Source organism: Letharia lupina (assembly GCF_014066315.1).
Source record: "Letharia lupina isolate WasteWater1 chromosome Unknown contig_13, whole genome shotgun sequence".
NCBI lineage: Eukaryota > Fungi > Ascomycota > Lecanoromycetes > Lecanorales > Parmeliaceae > Letharia > Letharia lupina.
The window spans coordinates 657,967-679,683 of NW_023502982.1; the positions used below are offsets into that span (position 1 = coordinate 657,967).

Below are 21,717 nucleotides of genomic sequence, written 5' to 3' on the forward strand. Positions count from 1 at the left end.
GATGACGGTGGTGACGGAGGCTGGACGATCAACCATTGGTGCCAAAGTTATGGGAGTAGGTACTCTACTGTACCTAAAGTAAGGTAATAACCTACCACCTACTTATCCTTTCCGTCTTCAGCGGTCCCCAACTTCCCCCCACGAAATGGAATCGATAGTGGTGGGGCTCGGCTTACCTGCCCTACTAAAAATTGATTGGCATCACCCACTACCTACCCCTACTCAGTGACCGAGGGATTGTTCGCCCACTCGCGATAGAGAGAGTACAGAGAGTGTACAGGGCTAATTGGCCAACACATAGGCCGTTTATGCTGAGTGTGAAAGTCAACACCTGAGCTTGTGAATCGGCAAGGGATGCATATCTTGACTCCGTCAGGTATTCTTCTCACTGTGTTCAACAGCGCTTTTGATGAGAGATGAGGGGGGGGCACAGATGGAGAAAATCAAGAGCTCTACAAATACATAGGTACTGGTAAGAATAAAACATGTCCAAGGTAGCGGTTGCTTCTGAACGCCAAAGCTTCCAAGTGCCTCTGTAATTGTGGACCCGGGGACAATGATTCACCCCCGGGATCTCTGTAGCGGTTCCTAGCGGCATTCGAGCCCGAAATTTACTTTACTCTACAGAGGTCTGCACCGAAAGTCCTACACCCGCCAAGACTCTTGCGCTCAGACTTCGGATAACGCCCCACCTAAAGGGTTACCTAAACAATACGTCTAAAGTTCTTCGGAATCGCACCTAGCCCTAGCCAGGTTTCGAGGCTTACTACCCCTATCAAGACTAAAAGAAATACCTTAAGTCCCATCATGCGCTATAAGAAGATATTTTTAGGCTTCCCCTCTATAGGGCCGCTTTCCGAAAGTAGGGTTAGGGCTGCACTAGTGCGGGTACAGGACTTTCGGTGCAGACCTCTATACGCAATTCCGTGCGTCTTCCGAAAATACAAATAGTCCAGGTAAGGGCCCCTTCTGCAACCACATATTTTGGAAATAACCCCTACTTATTTCCACTAATTTTCAGCTTAGCGTCAAATATATATAGGGTATCATTCTGTAATTATATTTCTATATATTTTCGCTTATTAAGCGAAAACAGACTTAGAAATATCTAAAAATAACTCTCGAGAATTATTTTTAATTAAAATAAGGCTAAGAACGCTAAGAATAGTAGATATCTATAATCGATATATATATATTATTCTCTTTTTTTTAAGAATATTAAGTATAGATAACTTAGACTATAAAGAAGTAATTTTAAAAGTTATTTTTACTATCTCTTAGTATTATTCTTCTTATTTTAATAAATAAAAACGAAGAGCGTTTATTTTTTCTAATTATATCTATATAAAAGAGCTTTTTATTAATTATTCTACTATAATATAAAGCGTTTTTCGTATATTATTATATACTCTAAATTAGTTAAAGAGCTAATTATTTAATTATACTTAGCTAGCTTTATTTAAAGCTATTAATATAACGAAGAAACTCGCTATATTTATATATTTTATAGACTATAATCTTAATAATAATAGGATTAATAATTAATTTTAATACTCTATTAATATTATATCTTAATATTTTTATAAGATATTTAACGTCTTTATTATTATTTATAGATATATAATATAATTATCTAAAGCGCCTTATCTAACCTCTTCTAAAATCCTCTTAAATTCTAAATTTATATTCTATTTCGACGATTATCTAAGAGTACTTAATAAGATATATATTAATATATATATATTAGTAGAAGAGTATATACTATAGCGAAATAAAAAGAGAGAACTTAGTTAGAATATTCTAGCTATATATAATTTTAATATATTATTTCACTATATACTTCTAGAATAGAAAGAATTTATCTATAATATTAAGATTCTATAAAATACTATCTTTAATTAAGAATTCACGATTTCGAAGAATAAATACTATCTCGTCGATATTAAATATTCTAATTATAACTTTTTAATAATATTATATATAGAGATATAATATTATTTAAAAGAATAAAAAGAGATTAAGAAGAAGTTTAAGAATATAAAGAAACTCTTCAATCTATAATACTCTCAGCTACGAAATATTATAGAAAGAATCTTCGATATACTTAAAAGACGCTTTTTATTTATAAACTTTCTAATAGAATTTAATATTTCAATTTAGATATAGATATAATTCGATCTTATAGTTCTATATAACTTTATTACTCTATATTATCTTATAAATAATAAGAATATATATATTACTAAGATATTAGATAGTAATTATATCGACGATTCTAAGTCTTTAAAGATTAGCTTTAAAATTAATACGAGAATAAATACTTTAAAAAACTAACTCGCGGAAAATATATAAAGAAATTATTAAATATATCTTATTTAATAACTAAGATACTTTATTAAATAGCTATATTTTTTATCTATAGCGTATAAAGCCACTTCGCTATTTTAAATACTTTCTCCTATATACTTTCGAGTTATATTTTTTTTCTTTCTAATTTATTAACTTTCTCTTATAATTAATTATTTCTTATATTCTTAGAAAAAGCGATATATATATATACTTTTATTTTATCTAAAAACACGTTTACGGTCTATATAATAAAGCTAGAATTCTTTATATTTATTATAATCTATAATAAAGCCAAAGCCTCCTTAATTACTATCTACGATATCTCTTTTATATATTATTTTTCTTTAATTATACGCTATATAAACTCCTTCTCTCTTTATATAATAACTCTATTTATTTATTTATTAATTTTATTAATAGTTATACTTATATATTATTCTCTAATCTTCTTCTATCTCTTAATAAAAATCGATATCTTAATTATAAAGCTAATATATCTCTTTTTAACTACGATCTAAGATATATTATTATTTAACTACTTTAAATATTTAATATTACTTTATAGAGTACTCGGGAATAGAAGAGAGAAGAAGAACAGGATTTCGAAAAGACTAAGATCTATTAAAATTGCGCTTAGAGAATATATAAACTAAACGTAATTTTTAATAGCTATTCTACCTAGAAATAACTTATCAAATTTAATAATATATTAAAGAGACTTAATTCGAAGTCCGCTTATAAGTCTATTCTTCTAGAAAGTGTTATTTAACTATATATTATTTCTATATCATTATATATACTTATTTATATTCGCTATTAATTATCGTCTATTAATAATATTTATATATTATTATTCCACTCTTAGCTATTTAGCTTATAGCGAAATACTCTTTATAAAGTCTATTTAGCTTTATAATTAATTATCTTTCTCTAATATTAAAACTTATTTATATAATACTCTATTAAAGTTATAGCTTAAATAGTAATTAGAATTATTATTTATACTTTAAATTTAAAGTCGATATCTACTCTCTTATTAAGATAATACTATTATATTATTTCGAGATATAATATTACCTTTATAGTCTAGCTTTAAATTATTAATAATAAGATATTAATATTAATAGATATTATAAAAGTAGACTTATTTAAGATAATAATAAAAGTAATAAGAGTATTAATAATAATTAAAGTCTATATAATAGTAGTAGTAGATATCTCAACTATAATAATATAAAATAATAGAAATTTAATAGTTTTTTATAGAGAAGATAATTTTTGCGACGATTCTAATTTAGCTTTAGAAATAGAGTTATAGAACGGAATCGTATATATATTCTACTTGTTTTAGAAATATCTATAGCGTATTTTCAAGCCTTATTTTCATTAGCCAAGTGGTGGCGTTATTTAGTGGAAATAAGTAGGGATTATTTCCAAAATATGTGGTTGCAGAAGGGGCCCTAAATCTAATCTCTCTCGGGCGGGGCATTACCCGAGGCCTTGGCGCTCAAAGTCTGTCCAGGGACCAGGAGTAATGTACGAGTATTGGGGCAAGAGGACGGAGGTTCGCGACCGACAGTATTATTCTTAGACGTGATATTCATTGTGATCAGACACTTTAAATCTCTTCGCCACAACAGTGGTGACCAAGGTCATCATCTTACTTGCCCTAGTTGCAAGCCACCTGACCACCGCTCACCGCTCACCGCTTCATTAGAAGGCTTGACAGTAACTCATGCAGCCGTTATACTTCTCCCTGCTCTTACCCATGTTTGCTTGGGCAGTCCGCGTGCATCCGGCATCTTTCTGTTCCCCTAGCTACTCACCCTTTTGTAGATATGGCAGAAATCCACCGTTGTTCGTCCTTTCTGTATTACAGTCAGTGTCACCGTCCTAATCGTCCGGAAAGTGAGGAGAGCATGTACCGATCGAAGTGCAAGAGCATCCCAAGAACCGGGATAAGCTGCACCTGGTGCTTCTTATCCTTCTGCTCGAGGAACTGCAACAGTACGTTCTTGAGATAGACATAGTCCATGGTGCCTGGCGGAGGGCCATTGGGCGCATCTACCAACGCGGCAGAGGGTGTCCTGCTTTTCGCTGCTGGTGAGCCTAGGTGTGCTGCCGAGTCGAACGATGAGCGAGAAGAGTGTGCTTCCGAGTCCATGGCTTTGGTCCTGGCTGTTTGAATCTTACCCATCTCATCCGCCATCGACTGCATATGGTCAGTGTATTGAACAACATGGAAATTTGGTGGCATAGAGGAACATACCTTATTAGACTTTTGCATCTTTTCAAGACGATGCTGTATATCTTCTACCGACCTCCGCAGCTCAGCCTTTTGCTTCTCCAGATCCCTCGCCTGCTTTTCGCTCTCATCTAAAGCATCTCGGAGTTCTGCCATCGCCTTTCGTACGTCGTCGACCTCTCTAGTGGACTGCCCTGCACGGTGCTCTAGCTCTTCCCGCCGTCGTTTCCAATCCTTTTGGGCCACCTCCAGCTCTTCCTTATCCTCCTCTGCTCTTTTCAGATTCCTCTCATTATCTCTGAATTTGTTTCGCAGATCTTCCAACTCCCTTGCTCTTCGCCTACCAGCGGTGCTAGCTTCATCCTCTGCACGATCACGCTCCTCAATTGCTGTGTCCATACGCTCTTTCATCTCCCGGGTTCGTGCATCAGCTCTTCCCTCAACATCAGCCAGAAGCTTTCTCATCGTCTCACCCTCACGACTTCGCTCAATCAAAAGGCGATGAGCATCTGCAACCTCCTCGTCCAGGCTTTCGCAACGCTCTCGGGCTTCTTTCATTTGCATAGCCATCTCTGCAGTCTGGTCTCGCATACTAGCCATCAAGCTCTGTGCGCTAGCATACTGTGCGGTCTTGAGATCAAGCTCCTCCTTCAGACCCACGCTTTCGCTTATAATCTTGGAGAATTGCTGCTCGAGCTCTCTTAATTTTGTCTTACTGGCGTTCAATTCCTCTCGTGCCTTCCCAAGCTCTCTTGATAGACGGTCGAGGGATTCCGTTGCCTGGCGTCTCTCTGTATCCAGCCGCTGGACTTCCTGTGCTGCCTTTGAACTTGCATCTTCTGCCTTGGACCTGTTATTGCTTTCCTGATTTATCTTCTGGTTCAAAGTCTTGATCTCCGTCTCTCGATCCGATATAGTCTGCTTCAGTTTTGTGACCTCGGAGCGCAACTCTTCGTACCTAGAATCCAAATTTACGAATGCCGCGTCTTTCTTGCTAAGTGCTTCTTTGACGGATCTCACTTCTGCGGCTTCGATCCTTAGTGCGTTGATCTCTGGTTGTGCCTTCTGCAAAACATTCCTCAGGTCGTTCAGGTCCTTGAATCTAGATGATGCGAGTTGCTGTGCAGCAAAAAGATCTGTTTGCAGCGTATTCGCCTTAGCTTTTAAGTCCTCAAATTGAGCTGCTAGATCTTTGTGCTTCTGCTCTGATCCGGCCGCGCTGGTCGCATGGACACCCCTGAGTTCAGCGATCTCTTTCTCAAGGTTCGTGACAGTAAACGCCATGGCAGTCTTCTCTGCCATCAACTCTTTGACTTGGTCTTTGGACTCGACATGCTCCTGTCCAACGTTCACGAGATCGTCCCGTAGTGTGTCGATCTCTTCTCGTAATCCATCCTGATCTATCAGCTTGCCGTGGATTCTCTCAATAGCTGCATCTTTTTCCTCTATCAAGATGCGCAGTTGGTGGAGCTCCTCTTGAAGCTTGGACACGATATCTGTCTTCAGACTTTCTTTCGATTCCTTAATATCTGTGATTGGCTCCTTCTTCAGGTCTGTTTGCGGTGCCGTGTCCTGTTCAACAGAAGACTTGCCGCCTTTCTTCTTCTTCTTACTTTTCTTCTTACTCGAATTGGATACATTTTGTATGGAGCCTTGATCGTTACTAACGCTCTCAGATCCTTGAATCAAAGGCACCTCACTGTTACCATCTGCTTGACCAGTCGGTCCTGGGCTATCTGGCTTGGGCAATGTTTCGAGCTTCTCGGCCTTCTTCTGCAGAATTTCGATGGCCCTCGACTTCTTTTCAATCACGGCGCTAAGATCCTGGTTCTTCCCCTCAAAATCGGAGAGCTGAGAGCGCAGGCTAATCACAAGGTCGTTCAGTGTATGTATCTTCTTATCGCTCTCCGTGGCGTTTGATCGTAGCTCAGATAGTTTTGTTTCCAATTTGCTAACGTCGGATTGAAGCTCTTCGACCCGCCCTTTGTCGTTCGTGTTCTGGCTGGCTGCTAACTGCGCCCTATCCAATTCCTGCCTTGAATTTTGCAATTGCGAATCAAGTTCGGTGATGCGGTCAGAGCATTCAGAGCCATGCTCAGCTTGCAGATCTTGTAGTCTTGTCCGAGCTTCTTGCAAGTCGGCGCGTAATCGCTCGGACAGCTTCTCTGTTATTACTCTCTGCTCTTTCATGTCCGATTCTGAGCGGTCTTTGCTGTCTCGAAGACCATTGAGTTCCCGTGTCGCTTCCTCCAGTGTTTGGACCATGCTTTGCGTTGACTCTCTAGTAACGGCAAGATCCCCTTTCAAGGTCGTTACCTCGTTTTCAAGAGCATTGATCTTCTCCTGGCGGTCTTGAAGCTCGGTTCCCAATCTAGGAACCTCGCCGTCATAGGAAAAAAATTCTTCCGACCCTTGGCGAGCTTTGGGAGAGTCCGCTGCTTTTTGCTTTGGGGAAAAAGGAGTCATGCCAGGTGCCGAGACTGTGGGTGAGTTGATTGAAGCTGGTGAGGACTTAGTTGTTACGCCTAGAGGGTCTCTATTGGTGATCTCTTGCATTGAGGCTTCATCATCAGACTGCGAACCGTTCGCTAACCTTTCGCTTCCTTTGGGATCGGCCTTGGTGCTTGCCAAAGACTTAAGGTTGGCCACCTCATCCCAAGCTTCGTTGGTGCTTCTTTCTGCCTCGCTCAGTCTTTGTTTGAATGTGTCCCTTTCGCTTGAGACTCTTTTAAGTTCATCCAATACCATGTCCCCTTTCAGATTGACTTGATTCAAATACTCCACGAATGCATTTGGGTCGCTAATTGATGTTAAAGGCGTATTTTCTCGAAGAGATGTTTCAAAGGGCTCGATGGTGAGGACTCTCGCATGAGCAACGCGATAGGACCTAAGCAGCTCTTGGAGCTGTTAGCAACGGTCTCGGACAGTTGGCAATCCTGAACACACCATGATATCTTGACTCGTATTTTTCAAGCTTCCGGAGCTTATCGCGTATATCTGTAGGTAGATCTGACGAAGCACTAGATTCTCCGGCTGATGTAGACGTTTCATATGTTTCTTGGCTACTTTGTTGGGGAGCAATTTCCTGCATGTTCTTGATGCTACCATTCTGATTTGATTGAGGCTTCAGAGTTCCAGACCTCCCCAGATCTTCGTCCTCGATTGTAAATTCAGACTCGAAATCTGCAGGGTCGGGCGCCTTTGCTGGAGGATCTCCATCCTGCCGGCCTCTCGTTCCTTGACGGGAAACCCTTTTGGCTGGAGAGATAGCCCGCGAATCAGCTCTCCTGGGATTTGAATTTGATCTTGAAGGAGAGGCTTGGGCTTGACGCTGGCGAGCTTGTTCCTGGGCAATCGTGGAGTCGATTGCTCCTCTTATGCGCTGGGTAACTGTTAGTGAATGGTGTAGCCAGTGAGATCAAGCCTTCGCTGACCTGGAACATATTGCCAGGATATCAGCATTGTCTCGAGTAGTGAGATCTAGTTATGAGATAGATCATAGTCGAACTGAACGATGGCCAAAATCGCTCTCCTCGCTGTCATCCTGCAAGCAAAACAATTGGCTCTACCTCGGCAATTAGCATACTCAAAAGTCTTTGGATTTCTTGGCATTGTGTCCTGTCACGCAACGCATCGATCCAGATTAACCTTTCTCCCCCTATGAGTCAGACTGTACGAATCTCAACGGCTTTCGAGTCACAAGATGTCTAGTCGTAATATTGCATATGAAAGATATAGATTTGAATTACTGGTTTTGGAGGTGCCCTCAGGCGGAATGACCCCGCTTCGCTCAAGATCTTAAGATATATGTAACTCTTTAATGTAGTCGTTTTCTCATAGATTTCTAACATCTTAGCAGCGTTGAAATCGCAGCGATAAGTGGTATAATTCATTCATAGAAATCTTTACAATGTGGTTTGTAATTGAGAAGTCAATAACTTGGAATTATGCTTGAACACAATGCCAAGAAATCCGTAGACTTTTGAATACGCTAAATTGCTTCAACCTAAGGTACGTACCTTACGAGCCTACCTTTACCTAAAGGTACCCGGCACTTTAAACCACGCATTCTCGTGAGTGAACTCCGGGCGGTGACCTTACTATATTTTCATGTAGAGTCAAACCATGGTCTCCTTCTGGCCATGGAAGGCATGTTGCCCATAATCACAACGGGGATCCTTTGACTGACTGCTCCAAGGGCGACGACAACTCACCGGCCTCGTTTGAGAAGATCCTGTCAAATCTTTCCACCAAGATATCCAAAACGAGCAGCAGACTCGATGGCCTTCGACAACGTTCAAGGCGTTTGAAGGTTCTCTGGACTCTGTATGCCGGTTTTGCATACCTACTATGCACTATCATCCTTATACTCGTCGTGGGCTGGAGGAAGTGGGGTCCAACAGAATATACAGCAGTCGCCGGCGGCCCCTTCATGTATAGTACCTGCGACTTGCTCTTGAAGAGATGTGCCTAACATTCTATGGAGTGTATACCTAGTCAGGCTCGGCTTAGCGACTTATTATGAGTATCGAACCTCGAGCATACAGAGCCATCTAGACGAACTGCAAAAGCAGAGAGATTCTACCATCGAGAAGCTCAAGGCAGCCACCAAGTATAATGACACGCAAGATTTGCTCAAGAAATACGGCGGAACACCAACTCCAAAGACAAAGCCTGCAGGGCCCTCTGAGCGTAAGACGACTCCAAAGCAGGGCAACGCGCCGAAAGATGGGAGAAAAACAGTTGTGCCGCCTCCAACGGCGAATATTCCAGGCCGTAATGGACCTGTAACACTCACGAACATGCCTCAGCGCACAATACCTCAAATCAGAAGCCCTTTAAGCCAAGATGCTTCTTACGCGGCGTTGGGAGCAACATCGCCTACCCAGGGGCCCGTGTCTTCCCAAGATGTTTCCGCGGAATTTGCGCCCAACGCTTTCTCAGCCGCGCCACAATACTCTCAAGCTGATGAGGGATCACGATGGTATGATCGAATCATGGATGTGCTGCTGGGAGAAGACGAAACGTTGCCGCGAGCTCGTTTGGCTTTGATCTGCAGCAACTGTAGGCTCGTAAACGGCCAAGCACCTCCAGGAGTGAAGCGGTTAGAAGATGTTGGCAAATGGCGATGTGGAGGCTGCGGTGCTACGAAGTATGTATGTTTCATTTTGAAAGATATTTCCCTAAATCAATCCGGCAGTATTTGGGCTACAAGCCATATGTTGGGATAAATGAGATACCTTATCTGTCTGAGTTCTTCCGATCGTCTTATGGCGTTCCCTTCGAGTTTTGCTTAGAAAAAGGAGATGCTGACTCCCAAACCCCGTTTAGCGGGGAGGAGAGTGAGACGAAGAAGATTGTTGCAAGCATCGAAAAGCAGGCGTCTGCCGAAGCGAGGCATTCTGAGGAAGAAGAAGAAGCCAACTCGGGAATAAGATATCACGGTGTGAAGCATAAAGACGCTCCCGCTACTCAAGATAATGGTTCTGAAAGCGATGTTACGCAGTATTCGCCTGAAAGCTCGGAGTCAATGCAATACTTTCAGCAAAAAAGGGACAATATCGCAGAGCCGGAGAACCCAAGACGTCGGTCGACTCGATCCAAAGCAAGTGGGACGAAGGCCAGCTAGAGTGCTCATTACCTAAATGTACATTCCTTAGGAGACGACTTGCTGCTTGGGCACTGTCAACGCGTGAGCGAGGGCCTAGAGATTGAGATCGCTTTTATAGGATCACCCTGAAAGGTAACGGATAGAAGACGACGTCGATCAGGCACAAGGTATTTGGAAGAGATGCAAAAAGACTTAGCTTGCCCAGATGAATATTAGTCTCGAAATTACGTACCGCTGCCACCGCTGCCGGTATAACTCCGAGTCTCAAGCAACCAGGGAACTGTTTGCAGCGGAAACATCAGTACTTCGGAACACACATCCCTTGAGGCTTAGCGTACCAGGGGACAGGCCGTAGTGATACAATGATACTCCAGCTTTAAGGTCTGGCTATCTTGGATTCTCGGGCGCCTGCTTACGTTTGTGGCTTAATGCGGCCAAACCGCCTTTTGAGATCAATTACTGATGCTACGTAAATTGATGGTGGTTGATTTTGTGGATGTATGCCGTGGAACAGGAGTTCGACTCCTCGAGCCACAAGCCCCTTGAGTGGGTTCCAATGCGATGGCACACCTATGGTGTGGCATAAAGGACAAATCTGGTTTCCACTGCTGTCGAAGGTATGATAGAGGAAAGAAGTTCAATTGATTGGACTCGTCGTTGCACAAGGGGTGAAGGTTTGTGCGAGACCAGTATCATTTAGCCTTCGTTCTGCTTGCCAAGAGAGACTCTAGTTTTTGAATCTTCATCCTTTGCTTGTGAATTTCTGTGTGCCCCATGATTTCTTCTGCCACCTGTCTCGTTTGCCATACGTCTGTCTTTGTTTGCAGCGCGGTGAGCGAAGCTGCTCCGGTATTTTGGCGCTTTCACCTTGTCTGTTTCCTTGCTGTGTAGGCCCTCAAATGCTATCAGACTTCCACCACATTTACCTTCAGCCTTGGTGGATTTGACAGTGTGCAAATTCGGTGTCGCAAGCGTGTTGATCGCGGTGAAAGCGTGCTGTTTTGGCTGCCAGTCCGACTCTGCGTCTATTTGTACCTGACTATGCCCTGATCTTGTTTCGGGGACTAGAGATTTCTTGTCTTTGGAGCTTGCAAAGTCTCTTATGGCCTTTGCAACATCTACAGAGAGCTTGGTGGCCGCGATTTTAATTGTGCCTCCTGCACGGTCAATCTTTTCAGAGAGCGCAGGTCTCAGATCATTGGCGATATCTACGACGCTGTTCCTGGTGGTTTCAAGACTCGGGTTTTTTCATGCGTGATTCATGGTCATTCCAACCGATTGGTAAGTCGTTGGCGGTACATACTTGTGTTGCCTGCTGCTCGGGTCCTGCAAAGGTACTTGTTACCATGCTGGACTCACCACTCGGCTCATTTACAGTCCTTTGTTGACGTACCCATTTGCGCCCACACATGTCATCGCCGTCGACGAGTCCGTAGCCCTCCTCAACAGATAGCTCGCTTGCCGCGCTTACTGGCCTAAGACTTCGAGACCTAGGCATCTCTTCACAGCTTATGGCTTCCGACTACTGGATGGTCAGTATCTGGTCGTCATGTTTCGTCTATGGACACATAATATACCACTTTAGTCGACGAGACAAGATCTGGCTGTACGCAAATGGTCTGAAGTTATACGAGTGTTATCAACACACTGAATGGTTGGCTAGAAAAGATGAGGAGCAGTTGGGGGCGAACACAACGAAGCTTCTCGATATCAAATCTTTTGGCAGCTCAGCAGAACAATCAACTTCCGAGTCTGCTAATGCTGGCAATGTGGAAGACGTGGGATGATTGCCTTCATCATTTTCGAGCCAATCTCAGAAAGAGAAATGGGGATTCACGAAATTGTTGTCTGATCTAAAGCTGTGGTCAAGCGGCTTTGAACTGGCAGTGTTTTGATGGGCGAAACGGTGCCAAACCATATGTGAGACGTTCACAGCAGCTCTTGACGGCGAGGTTTTGTGGCAAAGGCTGTGTAGCGACCAACCAAGCGTCTTGACAGCCCTTCTGGGTAAGGAAAAGAAAGTCGCCGTTGGTAACCAATATTCGTGATTTTTTCATTGAAAGCTTTGCATTGACACATTCCTTAACCTTGTCTGAAGTCGCTAGATGACTGTTCCTCAGTACAATTTAATAGATCCCAGCATCGCCTCCAGTAAAGCATATCGCTTCCCAAACCTTCTCCCCGAGTCTATACTTAACCAAACCCGCAAAAACCATCAAGTCTCTTGCACTGCCCAAAAGCTCGTCGCTAATTTCTTTATTCATCCCTCCCTCTCCGCCTCCGTACTGCCGCGAGGCTAATAACTCTCTCTGCTGCCCTATGCATGTGATGGTCCAGAGAAGCAGAGGACCAATGTTGCGGGATATCACTGGAGCAAGCTCGTTAAAGTTGTTGGCGCACGCACGGATGACTGGGATGGAGGCATGGGCTTGGAGGGGTAGCAATTTAAGAGAGTCGATAATCTGGAAGACATCGTTAGTCAAGAAACGGGTAAGCAAAAATTCAGGCATAAGGAAATCTTACGTCAATGGCTTCCGACCAGTGGCCTGCAGCAGTTCTGGCTTTTGCCTCAGCCATCCCTATGAGCATATCACACGCGTCACGATTGCTCTCACGGATCTTCTGACTACACATTGCGTTGTTCCCGTATAGGCGAATCATGTTGCGGGCCAGCAGAACTGGATCATCAACAGAGGTCAAGCTCAATGTACCGGCATCAGTTTGCTGATTATGTTCCTGTTGAGCGCTCGTTCTCGGCCTTGATGGTTGCAGACGCATTGGTTCTTGACCGATCTCGACGGCGACGGCTTCAGAGAGAGTCCGGTTCACAATGGAAACTACATTATCATAATCCTCAGCCAGATGGTAGAGCAACACTGCGTCGTTGACTCGGCCGTTGTCATCTGCAACACTCGCTGCTTGGATTGTGACGACTCGGAGCAGTTGTTCTTGGTCAGCTAACGCGATAAGTTTCAGGCGCTTTTCGATGGCTCCTTTCAACCTTGTCCCATCCGCGCGTACGTCACCGAGCAGTTGCGCAAACTCCCGTGTCTCAAGAACCAGCTCACGCAGAGCCTCATGGCATAAGGATGCTTGTGATCTGCCCATTGCTCCTGGAAGGCCAGCATTGAGACAGATCAACGTTAGATAGTCGACAGCGGCCTCGGCGTTACCTGCTCGGAAGTCGCGAGTATAGAAGCCAATCATGCGGCCAAAGCTGATCTGAGGAAGCTCCTTGGTGTTAAAAGTCACTGGCGTATATTTAGTTAGGAGTCATAGTTGTGAACATATAAGCTTACGAAGTTCTGTCTCATTGACTGAAAAGTCTGAAACACGCAACAACCCGTAAAAGTCAAGGGCAATAGCGAAATGTACAGCAGCGGCATAGGAGTACGAGTACAAGTACGACACCGCCTGCTCGAACATGCCTCCCAAGATCTGCAGGTAGAAGTACGTGCCGTAGCCTCCTATACCCTCTGCTCCTTTGGAGAAGTGGCGTTGGCCAATTTCGCGAATAGTCTCTCGTACTTCTTCGAGGCCAAAAACGTCGCCAGCGCTTTCCTCAACACGATTGACCTCCCTTGCGAGGCTGAACTGGAGCCAGATCCAATCTTCAACTCCTTGGCTGATGCTATCAATACTTCGTTTGGTCAGCTCGCAACGACCGATAATTTTGTAACAAGCTAATTGATATGGATCAGTTGCATTGTCTGGAGCAACGCGAGTTTGCGCAGAGTATTCTCGGCTGATGTGATCATGGACTTTCCTATCAAGCCTTCTGTCTGGGTTCCTGGCGTAGGTAGTAATATAGTTCAAGAAGTTTCGATCGATCGTTCGGAACGCTGTACCGTTAGCAACGACATAATCCGCAGCCTCTTTGACGAGACCACTCCTTAAGAGAAAGAAAACCAAAGGCCAAGGATATTCGTCATTCATGGTACGTAGCTCAGAGCCATCCGCAAAGAGGTCCCTCCTCGCTGCACGGATCCTGATGTAAGCCCGGACTTTGTTGATAGTCGTTGGAACACCTCCAATGTTGGCCTCCTTCGGATTTCTAGTAACGAGGTCCTCGAGATCGTGCAAAAAGCTGTGGGGTGTTAGTTCTGATTGGATTTGGGTGGGAAAGATCACATACGACTTCTCTAAGCAACGTCTTGAGCCATCTATGATCCTCTTTCGTATATTCATAGACTTTGCAGAGTTAGGAACTTCATCGAGGTAATCATCAGCGAATTGCCGTTCCTTTGCCCCAGTCTCTCCGACAATCTCGATCAATGCATCATATGAGTCTGCGAGCTGCTTCGGGGACTGGTTGCCCCAGTCAGTTTGAGAAAGGTTCCTGAACGCTCGTGTCCTTACCTCTCCTCCCGGCTGACTCTCAATGCCTTTCAATTCTTGAAGCACAGGGTATGAGCTTTCGTCGAGTCGTGCGCGGTTCAGCGTTTGCACTTTCTCCGCGAACTTGCGCTGCTTCTCCCTTGTGAATCGGCCATCTTGGATTGCTGGTGCTGGTGCGTTTTTCTCTGCGACATCCGCGAAAAGGGTCGCGTTCGCAGAGCCTACCCCTGGAGTACCTATAACAGACTTCTGGATACTCGACTGACCAAAGATACTTCTGTTGAGACTCGATTGACCTGGACGGTTGGCATTGTTTGTCCGTCCTCTTCTTGTCGATTTGCCAAACCTTCCTCTTAAGCCAGGACCGCTTGCCACGTCATCAAAAACTTCTCCATGCTTAGGCATAAGCCCAAAGTGCTCGTAAATCTTTTTCCGCTGCAGCTCCCAATTGATGTCAACATTTTCTTCAAGATAAGCATCGAAATTTCTTTGGGCTCGTTCCAGACCTTCAGATATCATTCTGAGTGTAGATTGCTGCTGTAACTGCTCGACGTGTTTGTGCGTGTCAGGATCCCATTGTGGAGGCGGATGCGAATTTCCACTGGAGGGCGCTTGCGCGGCCAGAGAGTTGAGATCTCGCTGCGTCGTGCCAGGGATGATGCCAGAGGCAGCGAGAAGATAGTGCGCACTACTGTCCACCGCTCTACCTCGGTGCGTTTGTGTACCGACACTTCCCAGCTCCCTCACTCTCTTTGCAATATCGCCGAGACCTAGTTGCAAGCTTGGCAGGTCTCTAAAGCCAGGTCCTCCATCAGCATCATGGGTCCTCTTCCTTGCTTTCTCGAGCAGGTTGTTAAAATAGGCTGGTTGCGAAGTCACTTGTCCTCCTTGCGATTGTTGACCTACTTGCTGTTGCTGCTGTCCCTGGGCTGCTTGTCCCGACTGGTCGTTTTGTTTCTGTGGTTGTGGTTGTGGTTGTGCGGCGAAAAGGGAAGGGCCAGCAGGTTGCGTTGTAGCTGCATTGCCCTGAGCGCCTCCAAACAAGCTAGACGTCTGCTGAGGCAGCACATGTAACGCTGAACCAGTGCCGAAGAGCCCACCGCCGGCGGTGCCCGTCTGCTGTTGTGGTTGTGACGAGCCGAAAAGGTTTGGCTTCTGATCGCTTCCAGGACTGGAAAACAGAGAAGATTGAATTTGAGGTTGTGAAGCACCAAGGCTGCCAAAAAGGTTGGTTGTCTGTCCTGAAGATTGCTGAGGTTGTGAAGTGTTCCCGAAGAGGCTGCTGGTCGGTGCAGCTTGGGATTGGGCAGATGTGGCAGGGTTGAGGTTGCCAAAGAGGCTGGACGTAAGCTTCGGTTGCCCGAATATTGAAGACATGGTGAGGGAGGGGCCAATATTGCTCTGTATCGAACTTTTACATTGTTTTGTAGTCCACACGTCCACTGGGGAGACCGGGAGACGTGAAGTTTACTTTCGTGTTAGGGCTGCAGGTATTTACGAGTAGCCAGGTAGCGTACTCACAACCCCTGCGAAAGCTTGGCATCAGATCTTCCTCATCACAAAGTTCACAACGCATGTAATACAATGAAATAGTGTATAGATTTTCTTATTGGGTGTATAGAAACCCATTATGCCTGTATTCCAGTCTAAGAAATTCCGATCCAGTTCCTATCATCATAGCTTGGGCGCTTTCTACAGGAAAAATCTCAATAGCCATCCTTTTCTCCTCTTCGGCCTTCCTTTCATCTTCACAATCGTTGCGGGTATGTACATTTCACGAGCCTATCTTTTATCTGCCCTATCCTGGATCACCTTTCCAGTTGCAAGACATGTTCCAAGAGCAGAAGGCTCTTAAGTCCCCTTCTGACTGTCTTGGTTGCTCGGCGTTCGTGCTTCGAAGAAGTAATGCTGACTCCGAAATTTCCCTTAGGCTCATTCATACTCACACCCGCCACTGCGCTCAGATACGAACGACATGATAGAAAAGTGCAGCAGATGACCAAGGAAGAGGAGTTGGGCATCGGCAAGGATCGGCGGAGAGTGGATATCAATGAAGAGTATTATCGTTTGGCTGCCAAGGTCAGTTTCACATCTCGATCGTTGGGGACACTTGCAATGCTGAATGGAGTCGCAGGATCTGGACGATTGGGAAAACAAAAGGGTCAAAAGATTACCAGGCGAGAATGATGGAGTATGATGCACCATGCCACCTTTGAGAGTTAGAGCTCTACAACAACCTACGCATTTCGTCGGCTATGGTGCTATTCGACCCACCGCACATAAGTTGCTGTTGAGGGTCGTAAAACTGAAGGAGTAGCCTGGGCAGTGCTCAGGCTTTTTCTCTTGCACGTGTTCCCCCGATACCGCCCAGGCGACCTCAGGCACGTGCGTGCTAACCCACTAAGAGTCGCGACCACACCGGGAAGTTTGACTTCATTTATATTGCTGAGGAGGTGAAGAGGAGTCAGAGGCAGAGAAGGATAAGGCGGAATAGCAGGGATCAAGACGAATATAACAGTCACCCAAAACTCCGTTCAGGCTCTATGGCAATGATCAAGAGCTTCAGTCACCAGGGTCATCGCGACGTCATTGAATGGATGCAATCGTGGTGTACTAAGGTACTCATGTATGGCTAGCAGCCATGCAAGCCGTCAGAAAAGTTTGCTGTCTAGGGCGGTGACCAATTATTACGCGGAATTAGGGTATCATACCCAGAAACGTTGTTCGAACGTGAAACCACTCCGAAATTGAACATTAAAGGGCGAGATGACTCCTCATTGGTGTTGAACACGTCGTATACAACGCGTTGTTTATCATTAAAAATTTTAACACGTTAGGGAAATGTACCACTTCGACTGCCCCGATTTTTGGCATCGAGGCATCTTGCCTGCAGCCAGTAGAATGGACTGGCTCCTTGATGCTCTCTTCCAGTCCTTCACACCTCGGCACCATCGGTCTCTCTGATCCTTCACCTACTGGGAGCTACTGGGAGCTACTGGGAGCACAATCCCCAACTTGCATCGCAGAGGGAAAGCCTGATTTCTGCACTCCTGACATCTGATGATAGTGCTCAAATTTCACCTGAGGCAAGGATGTCTTGGCGTTACTGGGCCTTGAACTCGACTTTGGATCTGTGATCCTTAATGTCCCCACTTTGGGTGGGAGACTGCCCTACTTATTGGCTGTCTATCCCTGCATGTCATACGCATTCTCTCTTCATTCAATACATCGTTCACATCCAACCAGATCTAGACCTCGCTCGCTTATGCCCTACATAAAGGAACATTTCAGAATTTGTGCTCCCTTGCTCCATGGTTTCAGAACACTGGGGACCTTAAGAGCATCCTCTCCAACGCAGCAGTCACGTACCCTATACACCAGTAGAAAGAAAAGTTCAATGCCCACCATTAGTCTGCGCAGCTGTAGCAGCTGCTACGGCCTGAGCGGCTACGGCGTTTGTATCGGCTTGCACAATGACTGCTTGGACGATCTGCTGCTCTTCCGGATTGAGGATCTTGGTGAGATTATCATAGAGCTGGGGTTGCTCCTGTTGCAGTTCTTGAGACAAGCGTGTCAGTGAGCATGAACATAGGTCATCAAGAAGGATGTGCGTACTAAACAAAGTTCCTTTGAATAGTCCGTACGGTTCCACTTTGTCAAGAGGAGTCTCAAGCAAGCTCTCCTCTTCTAGCTCGTCGTCGGATTCGTCTTGTGCGGCACCGAACTTTTCGGACTGTTTCTTACTTTCAGCCGCGTCTGAACGCAAATCCACCAATTGACTCACCTCTTCTTTCAGAAACTCCAGATAAGCGGCACTCTCGTCCTTGACGTCCTCGGCATCCTCACCTTCGTTGGTCCATATCTCTCCGTCCCACTCTTCTTGATCGTCATCGTCGTCATCGTCATCATCGTCATCATCATTGAGGGTGAAGTCCCCTTCCTTTGTAGCCTCCTCACGGTCTGCACGCTGTCAGCCATCTAACAAATGCAACAGAGTTGATGCTTAGCTTACTCTTTAATGCCGCTGGGAGGGTCTGAAACAAGCGGACCACGCCCTGCAATAATCTCGGCCAGCCTTGTTGAACGCTGGTGGGTACTTCATTGGCGTTCAGTGTTAGTAGGGAGCTTATCGCGACAATAGACAATTTCTTGTCGTGGACTCGTGTGAAGCTCTCAATATTCGAAAACCAAGAGCTAAAGAACTTGTTGGTCCATCCATTTGACTCTAAGACATGCAGAGCGATCACTGGATTGTAGTAGAGGGCGTTTATAACCATTTCCATAAGGTGTATTCTGTAAGATTTGACCTTCAGCTCGTTACTTGATAGCATCCTCATAGCTAATTCCACGAAGGTGGGAACGAATCGGTCAACATGTCCCCGAAGATTGAGCATGATTGCTTCTGCAAGCTTGCAGCCGCAGATTCGGTCCATACCTCCGACCTTTTCGTCGTGGAATATGTCCGATACCATACCAACGAGAGCTTCGATATATGTGGGGGTCTGGACCAGCGTTTCTGCCCCATACGAAACGAAATTATCCAAGGCGGGGAGCATGTCTTCCAGGTATAACTCTGCACCGGACTTGAAGGTTTTGTGCATTAACACGAAAGCTTGCCACATTGTAGGTGACACTGATTTAGCCGAGAAAGTGCAGCTGTCAATGATCTCGAATACCTCATTGTACAAATCGAAGAGCTTGTTCTCGAGGGTGATCTGAATCACTGGCATTAGAATGGTTTCTAGGTGCATTAAAACATCCGGTGTTGCCTCCAAGGTAAGAATGAGAGTACCAATAGTTTGAAGAACGCCAAGCGCGGTAATGCTCTTGTCGTCTAAGAAGTCTCCATAGGTCTCGTCTTCGTCTTTGGCGCTCTGCTTTTCTAATAGTTCGCGGACGATCCGAAGGTACGTATCCCGCAATTGCTCGCTCAGTGCGACTGCGAAAGGGGTGAGCTCGGCGGCGAATTCTTCAACGAAATCCTCCATAACATTAGCTAGCGCATCTACGTCAACTTCATTAGCCAGCTTCAGTAATTGCTGCATTATTTGCGGTATGTTTTGTTGCATAGAAGCCCGAATGACTTCGTGTCTGATGAGAGGTTGAAGGGCGAGGGCTGCCTCTACGCGTACTGGCAGCGCAGGATCGGCCATCGATTCGAGTATGTTTCGGTAGATGATGAGCAGATTGCTGGGGTCCTTAAATTCAAGTTGCTCAAATTTGCCCAACGTGTCGCAGGCTCGTGCCCGAAGAAATCCATGGGGACTGCGGAACTCTGGGAAGACATGCCGGACAAAGAAATACTCGACTTGATCAGCTATTGGACTTTTTTTGCTCAGAATGACAGAAGCCAACGTTCCGATCATGCGGAGTGCTCCTTCTTTCTCTCGAGCGTTCTTCTGATCGTCTGGAGCAGATTCGTACTTGTTGACGACGCCGTTGACAAAGTTCAAAATTGAGAACGTCTGTTTCTTGCGGCTTTTAGTCAATGAGACTAGGAGATTAGTCGCAGCAACATCAGGCGCTGAGACTTCTTCATAGAAATTCAGCTTGCGATGAAGGTATTCTGGAGGATCGGAGTCAAAGAGCTCAATGTCTTCATCGGATTGGCAAAGAATTGGAAAGAACACGTGGGAGATGAGGGTATCCATGTGCGGTTTGAGGTGATTCCACATTGACTTTGGCTTCACGCACTCGTCCAGAAAGCTTAGCGTATATGATAGCGATGGCTTGCTGAGCCAAGTTGTTTTGGATGCCCACTTCTCGATTGATTGTAAATATCCTTTGAGGATTTCAGGAGCGAAATTCGCAAGAAATGATTTAGAGAATTCCACCATCTCTGGAGAGGCATTTTTCTGGTTAGTGCTGGGGCTGCCGTATCTTGAGACCATTCAGTAATCGCCCATTGACAGAATTTAGCACCTTGATATTTACTACATACCGTACAAACAGCCGATTGAGATTTGCATACGCCCATTTCTTTGACTTCCAGAAATGATTTCTTTCTCGCTCGTCGTAGTCCTCGTCAAGGGCGTGGCCTGGAGCCTCTTTGGCGACGATAGTCAGGAACAGGGTACACCAACCAACCATTCGGTCTTGATGCATCAGGTATCCAGGTAATTCGAACTTCATGCATGTTAGCATGCCACTGGTTGTAGGCGTGTAGAGGATCGACCCACATAGATCGCATGTTTGTACGCTTTCATGATGATGTGTAACATTTCCCATGCCTCCACGCTTCTTTCTCCCACCAGTCGTGTGGCAATACCCAGCAGCTGTGGGAAAGATGCCTCAACAATTTGGTTGAAGTTCCCCCTGTTCTCTCCTCCCTTAAATCTATACATCCGGCATATTGCTAGCATACAATGTAAGCCTGCGAAGACGGAGTTTGCATCGTTTGTATTCAACAGTTGCATCGTTATATCTAGGAAGTTGGGCCATTTGGCAGGAAAGTCGTAGGATAATATTTTTTGTAGGATTGGTATGAGCTGTATCCGGACTTGTGGTGACGAAGAGGCTAGTATAGGTAGAAGACGGTTCCGCAGGTCGAGCTTCTCATCTTCTGGTATTTGTTTGTGTGCTGCAGAATCTTCGCTCGGTTGCCATGCTCTGGTGACTCGGTTTTTGAGGTATACAACAGCTGTATATGAATTAGCGGTGTCACTGTAAAGGCAGTCGGAAGGCGTACTGGAAAGACGTATGCTGTTGTCCTGCTCCGCCTGTAGTATGTTGAGAAGAGCGTTGGTAAAGCCTGGTTGTTCTTCTGCCTTGGAGGGGGCATGTCAACACATTGTGAGAACAAGAGCACCAGGGAGCTTACATATCTCAAGTCTAATTCAGCTTGACGTCTCGCATCTGCATTTGGGTCCACTGTCGACCGTATCCGGTTTCGAAGGAGCGTGACATCCATCCTGTCTTATGTCTGGCGCGTCAGCGCGCCCAAGAGAGCGCAACGGAAGCAAGGTTGAGGGCGTGTGGGGGGTGGGCGTGGACTGAACGGCGGTCTATTCCACGTAGGGTGCTTAAGACTAGGACAGTCAAGGGTCAGAATAGCGCGCTCAAACCAAACTGCGAATGCAAGTCAAAGGCTGCGTGGAGTTTAGGGACAACATGCACTTGTTTTGCGCGGACTGAGGAAATGTTGTTGCACGAGAAACGAGGTGCAACCACAGTA

The 21,717-nt window shown here is 45.2% G+C and overlaps 5 protein-coding genes across 5 annotated transcripts; 2 read left to right on the forward strand and 3 right to left on the reverse strand.

Moving 5' to 3' along the window:
* Positions 1–4,171: 4,171 nt before the first annotated feature.
* HO133_001690 (uncharacterized protein) lies at positions 4,172–8,037 on the reverse strand (the record flags this gene model as incomplete). Its single annotated transcript, XM_037292618.1, has 5 exons — positions 4,172–4,217; positions 4,275–4,561; positions 4,619–7,491; positions 7,541–7,976; positions 8,029–8,037. The coding sequence occupies 5 exons, from the start codon at positions 8,035–8,037 to the stop codon at positions 4,172–4,174; spliced, it is 3,651 nt and encodes a 1,216-aa protein (XP_037151157.1).
* Positions 8,038–8,719: 682 nt separating this feature from the next.
* On the forward strand, positions 8,720–10,223 carry HO133_001691 (uncharacterized protein; the record flags this gene model as incomplete). Its single annotated transcript, XM_037292619.1, has 4 exons — positions 8,720–8,743; positions 8,793–9,028; positions 9,081–9,746; positions 9,926–10,223. 4 exons carry the CDS (start codon positions 8,720–8,722, stop codon positions 10,221–10,223), a joined length of 1,224 nt encoding a protein of 407 aa, XP_037151158.1.
* Positions 10,224–10,901: 678 nt separating this feature from the next.
* On the reverse strand, positions 10,902–15,920 carry HO133_001692 (uncharacterized protein; the record flags this gene model as incomplete). The annotated part of the gene is made up of 8 exons (XM_037292620.1): positions 10,902–11,427; positions 11,509–11,531; positions 11,599–11,727; positions 12,380–12,667; positions 12,729–13,456; positions 13,505–14,292; positions 14,341–14,513; positions 14,565–15,920. The coding sequence occupies 8 exons, from the start codon at positions 15,918–15,920 to the stop codon at positions 10,902–10,904; spliced, it is 4,011 nt and encodes a 1,336-aa protein (XP_037151159.1).
* Positions 15,921–16,173: 253 nt separating this feature from the next.
* On the forward strand, positions 16,174–16,730 carry HO133_001693 (uncharacterized protein; the record flags this gene model as incomplete). Its single annotated transcript, XM_037292621.1, has 2 exons — positions 16,174–16,306; positions 16,474–16,730. 2 exons carry the CDS (start codon positions 16,174–16,176, stop codon positions 16,728–16,730), a joined length of 390 nt encoding a protein of 129 aa, XP_037151160.1.
* A 1,207-nt stretch (positions 16,731–17,937) lies between these two features.
* On the reverse strand, positions 17,938–21,453 carry HO133_001694 (uncharacterized protein; the record flags this gene model as incomplete). The annotated part of the gene is made up of 8 exons (XM_037292622.1): positions 17,938–18,101; positions 18,159–18,276; positions 18,328–18,503; positions 18,556–20,423; positions 20,485–20,669; positions 20,723–21,183; positions 21,232–21,310; positions 21,364–21,453. 8 exons carry the CDS (start codon positions 21,451–21,453, stop codon positions 17,938–17,940), a joined length of 3,141 nt encoding a protein of 1,046 aa, XP_037151161.1.
* Between the last annotated feature and the right edge of the window lie 264 nt (positions 21,454–21,717).